Source organism: Rhinoraja longicauda, chromosome 2 (genome assembly GCF_053455715.1).
Source record: "Rhinoraja longicauda isolate Sanriku21f chromosome 2, sRhiLon1.1, whole genome shotgun sequence".
NCBI lineage: Eukaryota > Metazoa > Chordata > Chondrichthyes > Rajiformes > Arhynchobatidae > Rhinoraja > Rhinoraja longicauda.
Window position 1 is genome coordinate 81092179 of NC_135954.1, and position 25270 is coordinate 81117448.

At 38.9% G+C, this 25270-nt stretch overlaps 1 protein-coding gene across 2 annotated transcripts in view; it reads left to right on the forward strand.

Annotated features, from left to right (window-relative positions):
- dgkb (diacylglycerol kinase, beta) overlaps positions 1 to 23459 on the forward strand; it is a 506131-nt gene extending 482672 nt beyond the window's left edge. For both annotated transcript variants that reach the window (XM_078421953.1, XM_078421946.1), the window contains exon 25: positions 13547 to 23459. In XM_078421953.1, coding sequence (XP_078278079.1) covers positions 13547 to 13642 — 96 coding nt within the window. In that variant the 3' untranslated portion in view covers positions 13643 to 23459. The remainder of the gene's footprint in view (positions 1 to 13546) is intronic.
- Positions 23460 to 25270: the final 1811 nt, after the last annotated feature.

Sequence of the window (25270 nt, forward strand, 5' to 3'; positions counted from 1 at the left end):
GATTTAAAATCCAAGTTTTGTACTGCTCACTCACGTACTTTTCACACTACAGCTCTACCAATCTCTTCCTTCAACCTCGGTACCAAGCAATCTCATCCTTTTAGATTAGAGATACAGCACGGAAACAGGCCTTCCGGCCCACTGAGTCCATGTCAACCATCAATCACCTGCTCACACTAGTGTTATGTTATTCCAATTTCTCATCCACTCCCTACACACTCGGGGCAATTTACAGAAGCCAGTTAACCTACAAACCCATATGTCTGTGATGTGGGAGGAAACCAGAGCACCTGGAGGAAACCCACATGGTCACAGGCAGAATGTGCAAACTCCACACAGATAACACCCAAGATCTGGATCGAACCCAGGTCTCAGGTGCTGTGAGGCAGCAGCTCTACCAACTGCACTACTGTGCTTTCTCCTTGACAACATTTCCCAGCGTAATGAACAGAAAGCACCATGTTCTTTGGGTGTTGACTATGGAATCCAGCTCAATATCTTAGTCATGTATCACTTTTGTGTGAATTTGCTGTTCATTATATGTAGTGAATTTCGTGTTATCCCTTGAAAATAAAATTATTTAGCCAAATACAATCTGCCTTTAAAACTCCTTTAATACTTATTGAACAAAGTTATGCCAAATGATAAAATTTCATCTGCAATCATAAACATTGGTAATGTATTGAAATAACATTGTCACTAGTTTCCTTCTCCGTCTTGGTTTACTTTTATTTGCTTCCTTACAACGGCTGCTTTGGTGGCCTTTGATATTATTTTTTCCTTTTCAAGAGTTCGGGGAACTTATGGACAAAGTCTTAATTAAGGATCATTGTGATTTGGTTGTTGCCTCTATTTTAATTATAACATCTAACACCTGTCCCATCCTGTCCTACAATCTTGATGGCCACTGTTCTGTAAAAAAAATGAGACAAAGTAATTACTTGATATTTCAACTTTTTTACACCATCACTAATTTGACTCCTTAATGGAATAGTGACCTTGTGTGATACAATTTTCATTATCTTCTGTCAAAATTATTTTATTGTATTTTATTAAGCAGTTCATGAAGAAAGTAACATTTTTTGATAACGTGTACAGTTTAATTTTTACTAATTTTCTCCCAGCAAACTTAGCCATGTACACGCTTTGACACTAGAAATCTGAAGCATGGATTGTACTCGGGCAAAACTGCAACCAAATACTGCAGAGTCAGTTTATTTTAATATTGCAGGGGGAAACAAAAGTTTAAATTTAAGTTGCTGCAGCAGACCTTGGAGGCACAGGACAGTGATTATAGAGAGGGAAGGGATTCTGAGTTTTGAGTCTGAAGAAGGGTCTCGACCCAAAACTTCACTTATTCCTTCTCTCCAGAGATGCTGCCTGTCCCCCTGAGATACTCCAGCATTTTGTGTCTATATTCCGAGTTACAGCTGGAGTTGAACCACTTTTAAGACTGGAACCAGATGCAGAAACTTATGCATTTCTGTAATTAACAGTGAGATTTTTAGAATGTGATAGAAGTATTCTTAATGATAAAATTAGATTTGAGTGTTGGAATAGATCCAATTAATTGGTTAAACGGTTGGATAATCTGCAGCCATGACCATCAAAGCAAAGGGCAACTGTTTGTGGTAATTCCCAAATAATCCAAAACATCACCTATATTTTAAAAAAATGGAAACTACCGTACAATATTAACAGCTCAGTGGCATGCTTCAGAACACAAAATATCAACATAATGTAAGGATTTCCACACATGGAAAAAATAAATGATATGACCGAAGAACCATGCTATTCACGTGTCATTTTCCCCGTGGGTTCTCCATAAAGCAAAAATAAAAGATCCCCAGCAGCTGTCACATAACTCAATCAGTGCCAGAAAGGAACAAGTATTCTACAGCAGGAGACGATTCACATAATTCCTATGAAGGACAAGCTGTAGCCGGCAGATCAGCAGAAACTTCTCGACAGATCCAGCAGAGTGATGCAGGGATGGGACTATTGTGACACCATTAAGGAAGGAGGCTTGGTGCTCCCTGGAGGAGTGCTGGAAGTAGTTAGCAGTAATTACATAGAATTTTACTGAATGAACTCTGCAGAAAGAGGCCTTTCAGCCCAATTGTGTAAGCATTTATGTCCAAATGAGTCTTCTCCCCTTCTATTTTGTTTTACTCAATCTGCCAGTCCTTCCACTACTTTCTCATTCAGGTGTTTGTCGAGCTATAAATTAGATGGATTTAGTTCAGGAAATTATATTTTTAGATGCAGTATCTGAGTTATTTGTGGCATGACATAATATCATAAGACATCAGGGAAAAATAGGCCATTCAGCCCACATTGTTACACCATTCGATCATGGCTGATCTATTTTTCCCTCTTAACCTCATTCACCTGCCTTCTCCCCGTAACCTTTTGGTTACATGAGGTAAGCTTAGTAGAGAAGAGTGTATCTCTTGCCCTTTTCATTCCGAGGCTGTGTCTGGGTTTGTTGGTGTTAATTTGACTCATCAATTAGGTAGCCTAATTTTGTGTTTTCTTCATCTCTCTGACTCTCTTACTTTTTAGTGTATATGTCTTTCTCTGCTGAAGTATTAGATAGTTCTGTGTGACTTGCCCAACAAACAAGAGTGACTCTATTTGGAAAGTTAGAAGATGCCGTTGATTGTCAGTGTAACTGAGATACAGAAGAAATGAGAAATCTCACGAGGATTCCACAGTGGTGAACTTAATCACCTTTCAGTTTTTTTAAATTTCTAAGATATTTTTTGTTGCCAGGAATAACATAAGCAGTAGGGGTTTTCTCTGCAGCCGACAGTGTTATGTAAAAATATAAATGCTGATTCTTCACATTAGTTCACCTCACCATCCCCCTACATAACCCATATCATTTGATTCTCGGATTCCAGAAGCTTATCAATCTTGCCATTTTGGCCTATTCCATGAAAATCTTTCTCACTGTACTGCCTTTGCAACCCAGGAAACGACCTTGTACATATTCATGACATTAACAATTTTCTAAGCTTAATATTGTGCTGAATTTTGGATTCTGGTTATTACAGATGTCGTTATAGATGTAATCATATCTGACATTATACAAGTCTTTAATCAGTTTGCCTTTCAACTTTCTATCTCAGTGGTTGTCTGCGACCCTGCTGGGCTTCATGTCCAAATTCCTCGGCCTGTGGAGGTTCGGGTTCATCTTGTTTCATTTATTTTTTACCTGCACTGTTATTCAGTAAAACCATGACTGTACTTTCACCTCAGTGCCACTATCCTGAGAGATTTTCTGGAGTATGTGCCCCATTAGGTTGCTATTTGTGTAATCGTCTGTATCTTGTCCAGTAGAAATATGTCTCATTAATGCTCTGTTGTATCATGCCTTCTTCTAACACGCAGACACATGCACACACTCACACACACATGCAGATATATATATGATATATATATCATATATATTTCACCACTGGGAAATAAATTAAATAGCCTTATGTGATCATTATAAAATATTGCCCGCATAAAGGAAGCTGAAGTTCGAAGCCTCAAAATATGAATGCAAAATAAAATAACTAGTCTTTGTATTAACTAGCACAAGATTTCTTTTGGGTGACGTTTCGGGTCGAGACCTTGGAGGCACGGGATAGTGATCAGAGAGGGGGAAGGGATACTGAATTTTGAATCTGACGAAGCAGGGTCGGATTAAGCTAGTGCGGGGCCCATAGCACTAGAGAGTCAGAGTGGACAGCTATGTGCTGAGCCGGAAGAAATGGGGGAGATATTAAACAATTTCTTTTCTTCGGTATTTACCGAGGAGAAGGATATTGAATTATGTGAGGTAAGCGAAACAAGTAGAGTAGTGATGGAAATTAGGAGGATTAAAGAAGAGGAGGTACGTACACTTTTGAAGAATATAAAAGTGGATAAGTCTCCAGGTCCTGATAGGATATTCCCTAGGACATTGAGGGAAGTTAGTGCAGAAATAGCAGGGGCTATGACGGAAATATTTCAAACGTCATTAGAAACAGGGATGGTGCCGGAAGATTGGCGCATTGCGCATGTTGTGCCTTTGTTTAAAAAAGGTTCTAAAAGTAAACCTAGCAATTATAGACCTATTAGTTTGACGTCTGTGGTGGGAAAATTAATGGAAAAGATACTTAGGGACAATATATATAATTATTTGGATAATCAAGGCCTGATTAGAAACAGTCAACATGGATTTGTGCCTGGAAGGTCATGTTTGACTAATCTTCTTGATTTTTTTGAAGAGGTTACCAGGGAAATTGATAAGGGCAAGGCTGTGGATGTTGTCTATATGGACTTCAGTAAGGCATTTGACAAGGTTCCACATGGAAGGTTGATTAAGAAGGTTAAATCGTTGGGTATTAATAGTGAGGTTGCAAGATGGATTCAACAATGGCTGAATGGGAGATACCAGAGGGTAACGGTTGACAATTGTATGTCAGGTTGGAGGCCAGTGTCTAGTGGAGTGCCCCAAGGATCTGTGTTGGGTCCACTGTTGTTTGTCATTTACATTAATGATCTGGATGATGGTGTGGCAAATTGGATTAGTAAATATGCAGATGATACTAAGATAGGTGGAGTAGTTGATAGTGAGGTAGATTTTCAAAGTCTACAGAGAGACTTGGGCCTTTTGGAAGGGTGAGCTGAAAGATGGCAGATGGAGTTTAATGCTGATAAGTGTGAGGTGCTGCATTTTGGTAGGACAAATCAAAATAGGACGTACAGGGTAAATGGTAGGGAATTGAGGAATGCAGTGGAACAGAGGGATCTGGGAATAACTGTGCATTGTTCCCTGAAGGTGGAATCTCATGTGGATAGGGTGGTGAAGAAGGCGTTTGGTATGCTTGCCTTTATATATCAGAGCATCGAGTATAGAAGTTGGGATGTAATGTTGAAATTGTACAGGGCATTGGTGAGGCCGAATCTGGAGTATGGTGTGCAGTTCTGGTCGCCAAATTATAGGAAGGATGTCGACAAAATGGAGAGGGTACAGAGGAGATTTACTAGAATGTTGCCTGGGTTTCAGCACTTAGGCTACAGAGAGAGGTTGAACAGGTTGGGTCTTTATTCTTTGGAGCGTAGAAGGTTGAGGGGGGACTTGATAGAGGTTTTTAAAATTTTGAGAGGGACGGACAGAGTTGACGTGGGTAGGCTTTTCCCTTTGAGAGTGGGGAAGATTCCAACAAGGGGACATAGCTTCAGAATTGAGGGACAAAGGTTTAGGGGTAACATGAGGGGGAACTTCTTTACTCAGAGGGTTGTGGCTGTATGGAATGGGCTTCCGGTGGAAGTGGTGGAGGCTGGCTCGATTTTATTATTTAAGAGTAAATTGGATAGGTATATGGATAAGAGGGGATTAGAGGGTTATGGTCTGAGTGCAGGTAGATGAGACTAGGTCAGGGAGAATGGTCGGCGTGGACTGGTAGGGCCGGACAGGCCTGTTTCCATGCTGTAGTTGTTATATGTTATATGTTATATGTTATATGTTATAGCATATTTTATAATGGGGCCTTAAATACGGGACAAGGTGACGTGGGGAGAGAGTGCCGGAGGAGTAGGGAGGAGAGCCGGAGGAGTGGGAGAGATGGGGGGGTGGGTGATGTAGTGGTGAAAGTGACCCAGGGACTTGAGAGAAAAGAGCCAATGAGCGAGGAGTGAGAGGGCCGGGATGTGTCGGGAGACAAGGCCAATATTCGAGCAGAGAGGTCCGGAGTGAGGTGTTTGGGTGAGGCCAGAGGTGTGTGGGGTAAGAGGGCCGGAGACTGGGCGGTAACGTGCCGGCTGCCCATTGGTCCGTGCAGCCTAATTGGGAACACATTCTAACCGCGGCGTTGGCAACACATTTTAACCGCGGCGTTGGCAACACATTCTAACCACGGCGGTTGGGGAGCAGCACGTGCAACACTGCGTCCCTCAGTGGGTTGCCGGTTTCAAGCATTTTGCTCGGGGCCCTCGAAAGCGCGGGGCCCGTAGCAAATGCTACCTTTGCTACTATGTTAATCCAGCCCTGTGAAGAAGGGTCTCGACCCGAAACGTCACCCATTCCTTCTCTCCAGAGATGCTGCCTGTCCACTGACCTATTCCACCATTTTATGTCTATCTTCGGTTTAAACCAGCATCTACTTCCTTCCTACACAATATTTTGTTTTTCAGGATTGGTACTGGCAAGTTTGGCATTTATTGACCACTCATAGTTGCCCTTGAGAGGGTGGTGTTCAGTTACCTTCTTGAACTGCAAGCCTTCAGGTAAAGGTACTCCTACAATGTTATTGTGCAGGAAACTCCAAGATTTAGACCCAGTGTGCTAATATATTCCCAAGTCAGGAGGTCTACAATTAGGAGGGAAACCTACATTGGTGTGTTCCCATGTGCCCTTTGCCTTTGTTCTTCTGGGTGACGGGTCAGGAGTACTGTAGGAGTGGTTTAGATAGATGACTGCAGTGCTTTTATTGCCGTATTTGTCAATCGAAGGTAAGAGTATAGAGGATAGGGTGCCAATCAAGCGGGCTGTTTTGCCCTGGATGATGTTGAGCTTTCTGAGAATTGTCCAAGCTGCACTCTCACCTGTAAATAGAGATCGTTCCTTCAAGAGTCAAGTCAGGAGGCATATTGTCATATGTAGTGGCAGCAGAACCATGAAATTCTAACTTGCTGCAGCTTAACGGGCTCAGAAATGCAATACTACACAGATAACTATATATAATAATTAATAATACAATAAATTAATAACCATAATACCAGGTAACCATAATAGTGTGAACTGGAAGTCCATAATGCATACAAAACACATTCATAGAAGTTCATTGTTGCTGATGCTGGGGTTGAGTGGTGTTCAAGAGTATAATGGTTGCTGGACTAGAAACTATACTCGAACCTGGTGGTCATTGTTTTTGGGCTCTTTTACCTTTTTCCCGATGATAGTAGCGAAATGTGGGTGTGGTGTGGTCTTTCAATGATATTGGCTTCCTTTTTGAGGCAGCGTCTTCTATAGATCCCTTCGATGGTGGGATGTTTAGTAAGAGTGATGGACCTGGCAATGTCTACCACTCTCTGTATTCTACTTCATTTCTGGTCATACGAATTGCTGGACCAAGTCAGGATGCAACCAGTAAGTACGCTTGTAATCGGCCACCTGTAGAGGTTTGACAGAATATTTGTTGACATATCAGATCTCCTCAATTTTCAAAGGAAGTAGAGATATTCTTCGTGATTGCATCTAAGAGCTTTGCTCAGGACAGATTTCCAGTGTCATCCCCTCAATGAAGATAGGTCCGTGGATTCCTGGTGCTGCTCACAGTGAGAGCAAGATTGTTGTTCTGGTGACATTCAGTCAGATTTTCATTCTCCCTCCTGAACGCTGACTCGTTGTTACCTGATATTCATCCATCAACGGGAGTGTCTTCTGCAAATTTGAAGATGGCAGTGGAGCTGTGTCAGGCTCCAGGAGTGTGGAGGGAATAGAGCAGAGAACTCAGCACACAGCCTTGTGGCGTTCACTTTGATGGTTATTGAGGAGGAAGTGTTGTTGCCAATAAATATTGATTGTAAAATGCCGATGAGGAAGTCAAGGATTCAATTACCTAGGGATGAGCTGAAACCCAGTCCTCTTGAGTTTAATGCTAAGTTTGGAGGGGATAATGGTGTTGAACGCTGAACAGTAGTCAATGAACAATAGCCATCATATTGTTATGTGTTCTTAATGGCCGTGGGTCATTGCAGTGTGGCCAGCAAGATCGCATCCCGTTAATCTGTTTGTGGCACAAAGCCAATTGCAGTGGGTCCAGTTCATCACTAAGGCAGGAGGAGATCCTGACAGGCACCTGGTAGATAGTGGAGAGATGAATGACTCACATCAGAGAGCGTTGCTTCTGACATACTCTTGTAGCCAAAAAGAGACATGAAGTGCTGGAGTAACTCAGGCAGGCAGCATCTGTTGAGAACATGGATAGGTGATGTTTTGGGTTGGAACACTTTTTCATATTCATTATAGTGGAGAGGAGGCGAGGCGGGGGTGGGAAGAGATTTAAAGCTGGAAGGGAAGTGGGGGTAGGGCAAAGTCTGACAGTTGATTTGTGGAAATACGTGAGGGGGCATTAGATTGGCCGATAGTTGCACAAAGACCTGAGATGAAAAGACAAAAGGCATGAGATAGGGAGATAAGGATACAAGATGCACAAAATGTGAAGCCAGAGGAAGGAAATATGGTGGAAGGGAAGGGGGACGAAAGGGGGGGGGGGGTGAGAGGAGAGGAATCTTTGTGTTTAGTTACCTAAAATTACAGAATTCACATTGAATTCAATTAAATTCATATTGAATTCATCAACTTCAGTTTTATCAGAGCATCATGGTGCCACACTTGGTCATATGTACCTACCCTCTGGAATTTACATATTTGGTTCACGTTCGTACAAAGACTCTGATGAGGTCTGAAGCTTTGTGCTTCTAGAAAAAATCCCAACTGAGTGTCTGAACAATTCAGTGCCATTTGCTTAAATACCTACCTTCCCTTCTATCTTGATGTGTAGAAAGATTGATTGGTCAGTAATGAGCTGGATTACATCACTGCTGGCTTTTGTGGCCAGTACATTCCTGGGTACTTTTCCACATTGTTGGCGAGGTCCCAGTGTTATAACTGTACGGGAAGAGCTGGGCTTGGGCCATAGCTTGTTCTGTGGTATGTCTTCTTCTGTGGTATGTCATCTACTGTGCAGGCAGAGTGTGGACTAATTTCAGTCTTCACTACATCCAGTGCTGTAAGAGTTTTGGGGTGATTATGTTGTTCAGAAAACCAGCCAGACAAAACCAATGAGAAATCAATAGAAAAGCTTGTAATTCACCTTAAGGCTTCCTCAGCTGCAGAACTTCTTTGCTTTTGTTGTATTATATTTTTCCTAAGAAAAGGAAGCATAGAATAGAAGACTGCTTTATGTTATTCACCTTAAGTTCCTGATTTCTAAAGGTACACCTTTGCTTATTTGTGCATACGTCCACAATTACAATTTAATTTATTCTCCATAAATCTGATGGGGTTCTGACCAAGCATTCAGAAAAATAAGCAACATTATATCTATCTGTGCTTCTATTTTCATTGCCAGTAAGTAGTACCTTTTCTTATATAAATTTCAAATTTTATCCATTCATCTTATTACTCCATCAAACAACAATATTTGATACATTTCCTAATTTTCATGTTAGAGTTATAATTGTTTAATCACTTTTTTTCATCTCTATTTTTCATCAGTGTCCTTTAATTTTATTTGTTTTACAGTTAATCTAAATAATGCCATTTATTATGCTGCTATGATTTTAATTTGTCCAGTTTTAAAGTGTACTTTTCTATTCTTACGCAACCCTAATGATCTTACCCATCACATTGTCATTCTGCATATTTAAGATTTCCTCTTGGCTTGGTTCGTTGACTTGAGGAGATAGTACAGAACATACCGTAAATTAACTCTTGCTTTCATTTCACAACTCTTAGATACAAGGCAATCAAGGATGACAAATGAGGGTGAACTAATCCAGGGCTGCAGATTAAATATATGAAATGATGTGCGAGCACTCATGGGCAAAGATAAACTACCTGTATTTAGGCATGGAAAAGTCCTAGTAATATATGTGAGATAATGGAGCAAGAATTCAGTTCACTGCCAGAAATTTTGCAGCTGAGAATAATATAACAGTTATGTACGGTTTACCTGAAGCAATGTTCATGTAATCCATAAATGTTAGCAACTTGGTTGCCAAAATAAGTGAATGATTGGCCCAAATGTGAAAGTTGAGTCCTGTGCCAATTTGAGTGCATTAATAACAAATTCAAAGGGCATGTTAGATCTCCTGTAAGAACAGCACGCCATAAGTGTTTTATTTTTATGTCACAAGAATTTTTTTGTTTGTTTTTGTTTGTTTAAGTCCAATCTCAATGAAATACAATCCATTATAAATCCCTTATAATAATTAAAAATACATTTACAAAGACATTTCATGAGGAAACTTTGAAATTTCAGTGACTGCGAACAAGTTGGGACTAACGTGGGTACCTTGATCCTACAAAGAAAACAAAAATAGCGATTTAATTTAGTGATGCCTCTCGATATATAGTCCAGTAATTGTCAAAAGTTGAAGGAATACAGAGAGGAAAGAAAAACAAACTGCTGGAGGAATGCAGCAGGTTCAGCAGCAGCTATGGAGAGAAAAAGAATCATCGACGTTTCGGTCGAGTCAGGATTTGGAGTTGTGAGAGGAGATAGCTAGTTTAAAAAGGAGAGGGGAAAGGTGAGACAGGGGCCAGTTGGTGATAAGTGGATCGTTTAGAGGTGAAGGATGACGGGCAGATGGAGCCAGATGAACGACTGTGAAGGATGGAATTGGTAGGCAGAGGCAGGTGGAAGGCAAGAAAAAAAAAGGCAGCTGTTTTGAGCCATAAGCATAATAATTTCATAACATTCAGCTGTTAATACTTTGTCTATGTCATTTCTTGCATGCCCAAATATGAAACTAAACATAACAAGATATGTAGATAACACTGGTATTATTTTTTTAATGTGGTAGAATAGAGGCTCATTTTTATTGCAGAAAACTATACCTTTGAACTTGTATGTGGGACTAAGCTGAAGTCCCCCAAATTGTTTTAAAAGTTACAACTGAGACAGGCTGCTCGGCCTGTTGTCAGTAATTAATGCTGTTATTGGGAGGATCTAATGTGACACACAGGCAGATATTCGGAAGATGCATATAACTAACTTTGGGGATCATCTTTAAGAAACTGCGATTGTTTTCAAGTCACTAAATTGGACTTAAAGACATTTTAATTAAGGATAATCGACTTTAAGTTGAAAAATTGGATATTACCAACGGATGCTTATTTTAATGATAGTTGGTTAATTTTGTATTCTTGCATAGATCTTAAAATTCTTGGGTTGCTTCATGTTTATCAGTTCAGACCTTTATCTCCAGCTAGCTAATAAATCCTAAAGATGATTGTGACCATTTGAAGGAGGAAAATTTGCAGTGAAAGGCAAAAAGAGGACGTAAACCCAATCAGAATCTTGGTGTTTTCTCTCACCCTCAAATCCTTGAAAGCAGTCTAGTGACAGCTCTGCCAAGTATAACTGGAACCTTATTTAAGTGACATATGTTGCCTTACATCAAGTAACTAACTTGTTGAGTATTGTCCGACATTTGCTTCAAATTTTGAATTAGTTCTAAATGACCACCCGTTTAAATAAACTACTTGATAACACAGTGATCACATTAATCGATTAAAACACCAAAAGGAATTTCACATTTTAATGAGAACCGTAAAAGGAGAGGAAAATAGTTCTACTGTTAATTCTCTTAATAGTTGTTTACAAAATGATTGACATGTAATTTACACTGTAGGCCTTAATATTCTGGACAAAAGTGCTCTTCAAAATAAAAGAAATAACTATGACAAAATTCCAATTAATTTGTAACATTTAAATTAGTGATAACAGATAAAAAACCAGTAACTAGTAATTAAATTTAAAATATTCAGAAGTGTCGTGTCGCAGTGTCTGAAGAATATTTAATTTCCATTTTTGTTCAGCACTCCATCTATAACAACCTGAAGCTTGACAGGTCTATTAATTTCAAGGCTCAGGGATACCTATTAGTACAAAACATGGAAAAATACCATTAATCATTTATTTTAATTTTGCATTTCTGTCATTTTCATTGCAGGTTATAGAATTGCAATGACACAATAATGTCCCTGGTCTAATAGTGTAAAAGAATACTTTAATTGCTATGTTCCAAGTAGAGTTGATGTTCATTACTTCTGATTTCAGTGATATAATACGATTAGATTTAGCACATTTTGATGCAACTGTCCTTGAAAACAAATTAAAGTTATCATCGAAGAATTTTTTTTCTCTAATGCACCATCTGCATTAAGTGGTACAAAAATGAAAATGAGTAGCAGATCCTTGGTAATGTTACCAATTTTAAACAGGAATGGATAGGGAACCTAATTCAACCATTTGAATTTTAGTTTCTTCCCTTCAGTTCATTTACTGGGACATGCAGAAGTTATTAAAGGTGATTATCATAATAAACCAAAAGTAATTGTAACCAGAAGAACCAACATATGAAAGAAAAATATGCAAACATTATGGCTAGATTGTTATGAATACTAATATTTTGTGGTCACAAAAGCTCATTTGTAATAATCATATTTTTTCCCCCATGAACAAAATCTGTAAAGTTTTTGGATCAGCTACATCTTTATTGAAGGTTTCATTCCAATCATTTAATAATAAAGTTGCAATGAGGATGGGAAAAGAACAAAGTGAAATATGCATCATAAAAACATATACCGAGTAAACAGAAGAACCATCTGAAAGATGGCCTGCTAAACATCTGGGAGAAGGGCGGCACGGTTGCGCAGCTGAAGAGTTGCTGCCTGACAGCACTTGCAGCGCCAGAGACCCAGGTTCGATCCTGACTACGGGTGCTGTCTGTGCGGAGTTTGTACGTTCTCCCCGTGACCTGCTTGGGTTTTCTCTGATATCTTTGGTTTCCTCTCACATTCCAAAGATGTACAGGTTTATGGGTTAATTGGCTTGGTATAAGTGTAAATTGTCCCTGTTGTGTGTAGGATAGTATTTATGTGCGGGGATCGCTGGTAAGTGTGGACTCGGTGGGCCGTAAGGCCTGTTTCCGCGCTGTATCTCTAAACTAAACAAAACAAACCACTTCTATTTCCAGCAGGCAAAAGATCCAAAGCCACACCATGACCAATAAGTAGAGCAGGTTTATAGATTACAAATAACTTTGAAAACTATGTACTGATGTAATTAATATTCAAATCAGTTCACAACTATAATGATTAGAAATGAACTCCATTCTCATTAAAAAATAATAATTTTGCTCTTTTTGACTGCAAAAGACATCCTTTCACACATTTCAAATAATGGGCAGAATTACTGAAGTGAATGATTTTATTCCAGAATAACTTACAACCTGTAGTGTTATAACAAAAATTACAAATGGCATACAATACGATAATTCCTCTAATATATTATCAAAAGTCTAATGCATCATAGAATAATTCAAAAAAATGCCAACTGGAGTTGAGAGCCCTCATTTATTAACGTGACCCATATAAAAAGGGAATATATGTAAGAAGGAACTGCAGATGCTGGTTTAAACTGAAAATAGACACAAAATGCTGGAGTAACTCAGCGGGACAGGCAGCATCTCTGGAGAGAATGGCGTTTTGGGTCGAGGTATGAAGAAGAGTCTCTACCCGAAACGCCACCCATTCCTTCTCTCTAGAGATGCTGCCTGTCCCACTGAGTTACTCCAGCTTTTTATGTCTAAAAAGGGAATAGCTGGCTTAACCAAAAGACAGCCATTAAGAACCCTGACTTTTCAGATTGGTAAATCCTTTGAGTAATATGATATATACATTATTCAATCTATTATAGTGATTTTCTATGACAGTCCCAATATTAATGTTATCCTCATCCAATCTCCTTCCTCCCTCTATTTCTGTTTCTTACAGATTACAATAAATCACAAGAGCCAAGCCCCAATGCTGAAGGCACCACCTCCCAAGACTGGCTTTGTTTCTTCAATCATCAAGAGGACTCGGAGTTAAGACACAAGGAAGAAAGGGAGGACGTGGTGCATTTTTCTCTTCGAATGAGAACAAGGAATTACGAACAAGTTGCACTCTGTAAGAGTCGCTCTTAGCTGGAAACTTTAAAGCACACACGGGAAATCTGGTTTTACCCAGTTCATGATCTTCCTGTCCACCTACAATGATAATCAGAAAATCAGGTAAAACACCACTAAAATCACATTACTCCCGATCAGCTGGAGAGGCTTTTCCCTAATTGCAAAAGCAGTAAACAACTTCTCCATCCCCAAACTAAATTACCGTAAACCATTGATTTGCACAGTTGTCATTTCTATGATTGAATACAAGAATTAAATCACGAAAGTTATTGTTGGTACATGTGGCATTGGTCTGCAGTTTGCGTGTAACAAGCATTTACTGATGGCAGATTTACCCTCCCAGCTTTATCCTTTTGGCAAATATTGCAGAGGGAAATTTTGCTTCCGAACTATTGACTTTGCTGCAAAGCTTTCTTGTCATTAGGACGTGGATAAAGTGACAACATTAAAAACACTTTAATATGCAGCAAACCCATACCTAATCCATGTCACATTGGAAACATTTATAAGGAATTCCTTGTCCTCTATTGAAACTAAAATGTTAACAAAGTCTTTAGTAACACAAGCATCTCATGCAGAATATATCAGTGAATTTATTTCTGGTATCATGTAACAAGATTTCAATCCTATTTTTAGATGTACAAATTATGATGGAAAGATGCTTCTGAAGCAGTTCGTCAAATCTCAGTTGATCCTGTTACATAACAGAGAGGGCTGGAGACTTGGCCCTTGAATCTCCAGCCCAATCTGCCCAAATAATATTGCACATGAATAAAATTGCACACACAATGTAATTGAAGCGAATTACTGAAGCAAAGCTCTCTGCCATTAATTCTGTACTTCTGACTTACCCCACACACAACACAGTGTTATAATTCTAGTGTCTTGCACTCCACAGCACTGGGGCAAACACATTAAATTGCCCAGAAGAACTTTAAGTGGCCAACTTTACAAGGAATCTGTTTCTTGCTAGACTTTAGTTAAATGCTCTTAGCTGGGCCAAGCGATAATTGGGAGTTAACAGGAGATATCCACTTCACGAGCCTAAATGGTCACGCCATTATTCCTGTTGCCCCTTCATTTAGCAGAACTGTTAAGAATCAATACAAATTACCAAAACAAAATTGGTCAGATTACAGACACAAACCTTGCTTCAGAAATCTTTGTTGCTCTGAAAGGTACACTGAGCATGTATTGCATGCAGGCCAGTCTGTTTTGAGAGGGCCCACAGTTACAAAGTTCTGTTTTGGTATTGTGTGCAGTAGTGTGGTTTTGCATGCCTGATGCTCTCAAAGGCCTTTCCACCATGGTGGAGCTAGTGTAAGAAGATGACTGGTCAGGCCAAAGGGACCTGAGGCATAAGGTGTGGCATTTATGGGCAGGAGTTGTGATCAGCTGCCAAAGTTGGGGTGGATAATCAAGAATGATATGCAGTGGGAGAATGGTGTCAGGGTCATGATCTGGTGGCTGGGGCTGAACGATTAAGGCCCAAGGGAAATAAGTTTGTTTTTATGTTAGAAGAACCATCTACAGAAGGTTATCCTATCTGATAATTCAAGTGCCAAATTCCAGGAGCAACATTTTAAAGTAGGTCATCCACACCTTTGAGGAGGCTCACTTCTGCATGGGTAATTCGTGGTCACCCATCCCACAGTGTCCAGCAGCATGCGGTGCATATTTGGTTGCAACTTCTGCAAATTCTTTTTTTGCTTGTGCGGCCTATGGACTCACAAAGTTCACAATTTATAGCAGTAGAATTAGGCCATTTGCCCCATCGAGGCTACTCCGTCATTCAATCATGGCTGATCTCTGCTTCCTAATCCCATTGTTTATGCCTTTTCCCCTTGACACCCGTTCTAATCAAGAATTTGTCTATCTCTGCCTTAAAAATATTGACTGACATGGCCTCCACAGCCTTCTGTGGCAAATGAGTTCCACACATTAATTAACCTCTGACTAAAGAAGTTCCTCCTCACCTCCTTTCTAAAAGAGCACTCTTTAATTCTGAGGCTATGACCTCTGGTCCTAGACTCTCCCACCAGTGGAAACATCCTTTCCACATCCACTCTATCGATGCCTTTGATTATTCTGTAAGTTTCAATGAGGTTCCCCCTCAACCTTCTAAACTCCAGCGAGTGCTGTCAAACGCTCATCATATGCAGAAGCAGTCTTCCACAATGTACCATTGGCTGACTGTAGAGACAGACTCTTGACTGTTCTATGGTTAATTTAGGCTGACTTAATAACAGAATAAATGCCACATATTCAGATCTGTTCTATGTGCTAATTTCTGGCAGCAGTATGCGATGGTGTTGCTTCCATGTTTTAAATAAAAGGATTTCCATATAAAAGCAGCACTGGCAGAGAATGATCTGAGTACACAAAGTACTATTTGTGTAATCAGGACCTGAACAACAAATCCATTTTTCAACTAAAATTATAATTAGAATATTCAGCTCGGTTTACCATATTTGTTGTTTGTAAATATACACACAGCAAGCATCTGAATGGATGATGATGCAGATTCAATGGTGGCTTTCAAAAGGAAATTTGGTAGCATACATGCTTGCAAAGGTAAAATTTACAGAACCCGGGATGGAGACTAATTCAAAAATTCAGTACGATAAATTGAAGTGTTTCATTCCGTCCTGTAGTTCTCTGTGATTCACTACATTATCAAAGATCACAGCTGCAAAGGGCTATCTTAACCCAAGATAACAGAAGAGTTTTAAATGACTTCTCCTGAGATTTTGTACGTAATTTTTGCATGTTACTATATGCAAATTGTCATTCTGATAGGGTGACATTATGATATTTTTCCAACTATACGGTAGTGTTAAAATGCTTTATTTTAATTGCAGCATGTGTTTGTTTGCTGAATGCCCACTTTTACAGGGTGCAACTCCTGGTTTAATATCCTGCCCATGGTCAATTTTCAGAATTATTTTTCTTCTCCGCGACTGGTATTAACCAGATAAAAAACTGTTTCACACCTCAGCATGTTTTTATCAGAACGTTCCACCGTTCATTTCAGCTGCAACACGCTGATGGGTCAGAGTTTCCAGCAGCACAATGAAGGGCTTATTCAACTATCCTCACAGCACCTCGAGCAGCAGGTCTGGTGAAAGTCTCTTTATGGTATCTGGTCCTTCAGCTGCCTGCAGGAGCAGCCTTCTATCCTATAGCTTTCCCTTTGATCTGTCACAAACAGACAACATCGACATCCACATTTTCCAATTTGCTTCAGAGAGAAATCCACAATTACCTTAGATCTGCATAGACATGCCAGTGCAAAGAAAATGTTTTTTTTATTATTATAAAGGCCAATATTCAGTCCCCCTAAGAAGGCTGGTCAAGTAATTTGGTCTTTCCACTGTTATGAGTAACTTAAATATTCCAAAATGATGAGAAATTGCCAAAAATTGGAAGACCTCTCTTTTTTTGTTTTTAACATGTTTTAGTTCTCTAAAAGGAAAGAAAAAATGGTGTACTTGCTGCAGATTGGCCAAAAGATAAATTTTGGTTTGGAGTTACACTGGCAAGAGATCCTTTCTTCAAATTGTGAAGACAGCTCCTTAAAAGTGTTGGTGAAGCAGGAAATCTTACCTAATGTACAGGCACTTGTGGATGCCCTTTGATGAGCAGAACTCTTAAATGACAATAGAACATTACTAGTCATGAGCATACCAGGCCAAGTACCAAGTAGGCACACTGATGTAAGTCAGTATTTTATTACAGAGTGTGTATGTCTGGTACAAATCAACACAGCAAGCACGCATTATTACTCATCTAATTGTAAAGAGAAATGTGTTCAGGTGATAAATTCATCCCTTAACAATTTCTAATGCAAAACAAGTCTGAATACAAAACCGATCATGTCAGTTGAGGTGACGTGGAAATTGACCTTAACACATATTAGCGCTGGGGAAAAATACCAGTCACTCTTGATTGCTATCCACTGATGACAACCTGAAGACAGATGGATGATAAGATTGAGCCCGAGGTGGGGAAGTCAACATTATCTATCCACCAAGTAATCTGCCAACACTGTCTAGATTCATACATTAAGGGTGGATACTTAGATGAAACAAAGGAGATAATAACACCTGTAGAATCTGTACCAGACACAAATCACAGCATTCCGCAAAGAAGCAGAGAGAAAAAAAAATATCACAGGAGCCAGCCCATGACCTACCCAAGCCGATTGCTAAGCATTAGTTCAGGTATTTCTACAACAAGATCTGTTTTTGTTAGCACATTTGAGAGGAGAGATTAAAGGTTTTGAATTGAATTGATTTTATTGAAAAATCTAGCATGAAAACAAGCCCTTCGGCCCCCCGTCCAGACTGACTGTGCTCTCACTATTTCCAATTTCACATCTACTCTTGGCTTCGGTCAATTTACAATGGCCAATTAACCTACAAATGCACACATCTTTGGGATAGCTGCCAAATGACTACAATCAGTATTTATAAAATAATCTCTTGAGTAAACACCTTACTTGGGGATAGAGCAAGCACCTGTTTTATTCACATCCTTTTATTCAGTGTTTTGTTTTATTCAGTTTCAAAATGGAAATACATTAAAGTTTGTTAATACACAGAATCCAGGATAGTGTAAGATTAGGAAATAAAGTCATCCTTGGCACACTGTTGGATTTAACAAACTAATGGTCCTTAATCCTACTTTATTGGTCCAGATTGTCCATTAAACGGTGAAAATCCTGAACTAGCCTATTGCATGTCCTGGGTACTCACTGCTATGTCAAAAGTACATGCACTATTTAAAAGTTACGAATGTTATAATTATTAAAACTAGAAAATTGAAATACAATTTAATTCAGTTAATTTAAATGTATGGTCTACTTGTCGATCTGTGGATAGACATTTTTGCCCTTCAATATCAAGGGGCCGGGGTGCTTTCTGGTGCAAATTTACCAAGAAAGCTTCTCAGTTTATGAATGGGGAAATCTGAGGAAGTGTGCATTACCCTTTTAGATCCACGAGGACATTGTAGATGACCTCAGGGTGACAATTATCCACAATGGAAGGCAGCACTTCAGTCTGTCCTTCAGAGTCTCTAGTTCTGGCACAGTTAAGTGCTTCGAAAAGGACAGATCCTTGTACATCAGCCAACTAGTCAGGAGATCTTTATTACATTCATCTTATACTGCAGATAATTCAAAACTAAATCCTAGTTCAATTGTTTCAATTTTAACAACCTAGTACAGTACTTAAAATGCCAAGCTAGATTCTAATAACTTTTATTTAAATAGAAAGTGTTTTGGTACAGAATCTTTTGCATTTTTTTCTCTCTGTATTAACTATTTGTATAACCCCCGAAGTAATTAAGAAAAAGGGACCTTATTCAACAAAATAAAAATAAATTCCCGACTTCATATGCAGTTCACTTAAAATCTATTAATCATTTAAGATAGATATTGCAGAGCTTTACTGCAACCTACAGAACAATCATCCAGATGAAATTGAGGCAGAAAGTATCATTTGATAAAACACATATTTTGAGTTACTTAAAAATGTGTGTAAATGGATCAATATTCAATCTCTGTAATAAACTTCAACTAAATTTATAATGTCAGTAATGATTCTGTTATTCAATCCAAATTAACCAGATCATCAAAATAATCATATCATTGACAAGTTTCTTCCATCATGTTTTCACAAACTATTGAGTATTTGCTGAGAAATTTTCCATACTTTGAAAGGCACAACCTTAAAGCAAAATGCACAGTTGCGTGATAGTTTACTGCTAAAAGAGTTTTACTGGTATATAAAGACAAGCTTTTGTTCAAATAAGTCTTTGGGGATTTGTTTTTGCAATTGTCATCAGGCAAAAGTGACAAATGAATACCAAAGATATGGTATTGACAATAATAAGTCTGTGGCTGGATAATGCAGATAGCTGGGACATATTTGGTACGAGTTCCAATCAAACATCCTCATTTTCTTTGTGCTCTGTTTGCCCACTCCAGCTGTGGAAAATTGTTAGGTTACTCGGCCCTAAGCGAACCAAATATTACACATAGAGTTGAGCTCGCATTTACTTGATATTTATGATCCAGATTATTAGTCAAATTGCTTCACTTTTGTACTGCCATAAATAATTTCCAGCCAAACATGACCAAAAAGGAATCACACCTTATATTTGAGGAGTTAAATAAAGCAAAAGGGCTCCGCTAGGTGCCTGAAGAAAAATGCTGACCCTCTGAGTTCTTTCCTTCACCCACACACTCCCCACCTGTTCAGCTTTCAGAATGTCTGACATTACACCAGCCTAGGTGATAGGGTGGCACACAGGGTGATAGGGTGACTACAGGGCGGCACAGTGGTAGAGCTGCTGCCTTACAGCACCAGAGACCTGAGTTCGATCCTGACTACAGGTGCTGTCTGTATGGAGTTTGCGCGTTCTCCCTGTGACCACGTGGGTTTTCTCGAGGTGCTCCGGTTTCCGCCCACACTCCAAAGACGTGCAGGATTGTAGATTAACTGGCTTCTGTAAAATTGTAAATTGCCCCTAGTGTTTAGGATAGAGCTTTGGGGTGATCGCTGATCAGCGCAGACCCAGTGGGCAGAGGGGCCTGTTTCCACTCTGTATCTTTAAAGTGTAAAGCATACGAATGTAGGAAGCCATATATTATGTAATTGGACAGTACCATACCGAATGTTCGCTCTCTCTCTCTCTCTCTCAAATTTAAGCAGCTATAATCTAGAGACTGTGTGTCTATAACATTACAGTTACAAAAAAGGAGCGGTTTCAGAAACACTGGCAGCAGAAGATTTAATTTGTCATAGGATGCTGTGTTCTAGGTTAAAAATATGCAAGTACAAACTAGCATATTATACATTAAAAAGAAAGGAAATTGGAAATAAAAATGCACTCTTTATTACCTGTATTTCCCTTGATGTAATGAAATACAGGTAATAACTCAACACACAGTCCGTAAGAATGCATGATCACAAGTTTTCCCTCGTCTCTCAGCTGGTGAGGCAATTCTGGTTGTCAGCAATGAGCACATCGTGGCTTTATTCCTAACAGCTGTCAAAAAGAACAGACCCGAATGAATATTCCTGGATCAGATACTTCAAATGAAAAGCAGTTCCTGGTGAGAGTATTGGCTAGGGAATCTCAAATTCTCAGTCCTCGATTCTTCACCACTAATTTAGATGGATGGAAAATCAGGAGTTGCAGACTGGTGATTATCAACTAATGTTTCCTGCAAGTGAGGCTCCTTGCTAGACTCCCCAGACCGGTGAATCAGCTATTTTATTCTAACTGCTTGAACTCGATTTAAACACAGGTTCCAGAGGTGAAATGATTATACTAATTAATCCACACAGTTTAACTTACCTTCTGCTACAGGTTTATTTATAAAACATTTATTTATTGCTAAAAGTTCAATAAGGCATGCATCTGAGTTGTGTACATTTGTAAGTGATACTTGGTTCTTGTCACTGCCAAGATTTTTTTTAAAAGCAAAGAGATACTGAGCATGTAATAAAATTTCCTCTGTGCATCTTAACCATTGTTATATCTCTATAATGCAGTGTTGGTGTCTGTCCACCTTTATCTGCAGGGCATGAGCAGTTATTTCTCACAACAATGTGATAATGATAGCCAACTTTAGTAAATCTGACAAGTTTATGAATAACCCCCCTGCATCCAGAGTCACCAGTGCAGGACGGTAACAAAGCACCAAGCCCATACAAGAAACCTTTTTATCAATATTTCATTTTAAAATATGAGACAATTATAGTGGTGAATAAAATATTATTCTTATTCTGAAGGATATTATTGAACTGTATTTAAGAGACGAACAATGTCACCGTGTTTGAATATAGTGTTACAATCTCCATTGCTGTGCCTTGTGATACAAAACTATTTAACGTAAAGCTCCATCCAGAATTGCTGTTCTTACATCTAACATGGTAACCAGTGAAGATAAGCAATACCTGGATGTGTCTCTCAACTGAGAGAAAGGCAAATATTTGAACTTTGGAAGTGGTACTTCAGATCATAAAGATTTATTATTTAACATGGCTACTCTGGTATCAGAAACTAGGTATAGAATTGGAATTGTTCTTCAAGGTATCTGTAGAACAAATGAATTTGTAGATACATTTTGAGCAGTCATAAAATATTTTTAAAATAATCTTTTTTATTAAAGTATTTTGTTGATGCTCTGTATTTCAGTTTCATCATGTATTCCCTGCACAATTTTATTGATGTTGAGGCTGGGGGTGGGTAAGGATGAAATGAACAATTTTGGGATGTTTGTGACCATTCCTATCTTTGAACTATGAGTTTCCATGCATTAAATCAACTTTACACTCATAAATAGAACACTAGAAGAGTACAGCACAGGAACAGGTCCTTTAGCCCACAATGTCTGTCCCCATGTATAATGTCCAGATAAACAAATCCATCTACACCAAGATTCATACCCCTCCATTCCCCGTATATCCATGTTTGTTTAAAAAAAAACCCTCAACCTCTTGTATCTGCCTCTGCCATCACCACCCATGGAAGCTTGATCCAAGCACCCACTACCCTCTGTGTAAAAAAACAAGCCCCACACATCTACTTTAAACTTTGCCGCTCACCTTAACACCATGCCCTCTAGCCTTTGTAAATTTCCACCCTGGAAAATCTATCTACCCTATCTATGCCTCTCATAATTTTTTAATCACTTCTACCAGGTCTCCCCTCATTCTCCAACATTACAATTGTTCTCGATTATCAGATTTAAAATAGTCAAATACCTCTTATCTCGTCCCATAATTTTCACCTTAGTACAAATTTAGAACAAATGTAAATCAATATATTTACAAAATTACAACTCTCCAGTTCAGTATGTGGGTGTTTTTACAAATTTTGAACTTTCTAAATTCATTTCTTGAAAATAAATAGCACATGCAATTCACATTTGGTTCATTTTGCACGTGTAAAAATTAGAATATGTCTAAGATCAGCAAAATTATATTTCAGTAACAGACGAATGTTTTCTGATGATGTATCACTCCTTCAGCATAACATTCGCACTGCTGTGCGGGCCTTTGATATTTATATCTAATTGCCACAGATCTTTTATCAATTAGCTCACATCTTATCCCAAATATAATTATGATTGTGAACTAACAGAAAAATAATATTACGAGCTGCACAGAAAGACAGAATTTCATCTTGAGCAAGGCATTGGCCAGAAGGCCACAAAAACAGCCAGGGATTGACCTTGGCATCATTGTCATAAGTTCAAAGATGACCAGCTTTCCCACTTCCCAGGTTGTTGGAATGATGTGACACAGGATATATTGCCCATACTGAGCTGCTCTGAAGATGGCAATCCATTGTTTAGCTGACCCTCTACAGTCTGTGTGGCAAAGAGTTCTCTCTCAATAGTGATGAAACGCACAGCGGGCATCTAAATCATGTACAAAATGCACATACATCCCATGTGATCTCATGGACATTGGTGCATTAAATTTAACACTGCTTGGTCTCCTGCAGGAAAAAGTGTGGACAGTGGGAATCATAGGCGTAACAATGGTTTTTGTTCTGTACGTCTATGAACCACGTAATGTCAGCATGCAGTCTATTACTGATGACAACTGTCTTTTCAAGTAAAGGAGCTGTGTATGCTCTAATTTGTAAATTGTAAAATGCAATAGCTCTGCTTTGTAGCACTTTGGTGTACTGTCATTTTGAAGAAAAGTAAATGCTGAACAAATAAAAAAAAATCCTTTTAGGTTCATCTTTCAAATTTATGCAAAAAAAATAGAAGTTTCATTTTGATTCTTTACAAAAGAACTGATCTCCTTTGAGTATCGAGAGATAATGAGGCATGTTACGTTTTAAAAATAAGCCTTGAGGCTGTATTTGGAAGGGGTGTAAATCATGCACAGTTCACATACACAATTCCACATATCCCTGGCAGAACTGTACATGCAAGGATATCAAAGGAGGGCAAGGCTGGTCTGAGCTATAAACACCCTACCACCAATGCCTACAGTCAGTACATGAATAATGACCAATTTCAGAATCTGCAGAAAACAATAAACATGGATAGAAATGTTTTTTGTAAAAAAGTATTTATACTCTCAGAAGTCAAGGAAAAAGTATAAAAGGCAAAGAAAATAAAAGTAGCAAATGTCTCAAATTTAAAAACAGTAATACAAATCTTAATACCCATAATTCCGTGACATTTGAAATAGCGAATTAATCATGAAGTAGCATTTGTTTATTTTTTCCACCATAATTTCAGCGCAGCTGCATAGTATAAATGGCGCCTACTGCTCAAACTCCTTCAATATTCATTCACACGGTCAACACTTACTATCAGGTCCAAATGCCCTTAAGGTGGTGGGAGCCATTGCAGTCCTTCCATGAATGTATTCCCACAGTGCTGTTGTATAGGGGGTTCCAGATTTTTTTTATCCAAAGGAGAAGGAATGATGTTGATGAGGAACTGGAGGTGTCTTGAAAAGATACCTATGGATAATGACTTCATGCTCCTCCTCTGATGGTGACTGGTGATAAATGTTATGGGTTTGAAAATCAAACTCAATAATTCTTTCAAAGGTGTGATCCACTTCTCATGTTGTTGCTTATATCAGGACTGGGGGCCAGGCCAGCTAAGCCTCAACACCTGGCTTTCTTTTTACTCACTCGTAATGTGCCGGAAGTGACTGAAACTAGATATATCTATGAACAGCATTTTCTCATAAAATTTTTAAGACAAATCTTGTGAAAGCTTTGTTTTGCAATTTTGCCTGAGCACTTGGAATGGATTTTCACATACATGCACTGAAAATTCAGTGAAGGAAACAGAAAACACCTGCAAAATGGATTTTATTCCAGAATTTATATTACAAATAGTTAAAGTCTGTTGTATCCTTCAGAACTTCACTGGGGATTTGTGATGAAACTCTGACTCTATTGAACTACATATGCAAAAAAATGCAATAACATGTCCAAGTATTGCTGAATAACTCCTGCAAGAGGCATCAAAACACAAATTGGGATGTCACAGTGACGGAGTTGCTGTTTTACTGCGCCAGAGACTCGCGTTCGATCCTGACCATGGGTACTGACTGTGTGGAGATTGATTCTCCCTGTGACCGCAAGGGTTTTTTTCCCCGGATGTTCCGATTTTAAGAAGTACAGGATTGTAGGTTAATTGGCTTCAGTAAAATTGTAAATTGTCCCTAGTGTGTAGGATAGTGCTAGTGATCACAGATCGGCGAGGACTCGGTGAGCCAAAGGGCATGTTTCCATGCTGTTTCTCTGGAATATTCTTTGACAATTGCACCATTCCCTTCTGTCTCACCACTGACTTTCAAAGACAATCACAGTGTAGTACAGACCTCCCAACATTTGATTTTACAAATTCAGAATTTTAATGTCCAAAATTCAGAATTTTACATCAAAATTCATAATATGGCGCGTAATGCAACTTTTCAGCAAAAAAGGTATGCACGCCAAATGCGCGTACGCGTTGCGCTACATTCACATGTGAAAAACAACTATTATT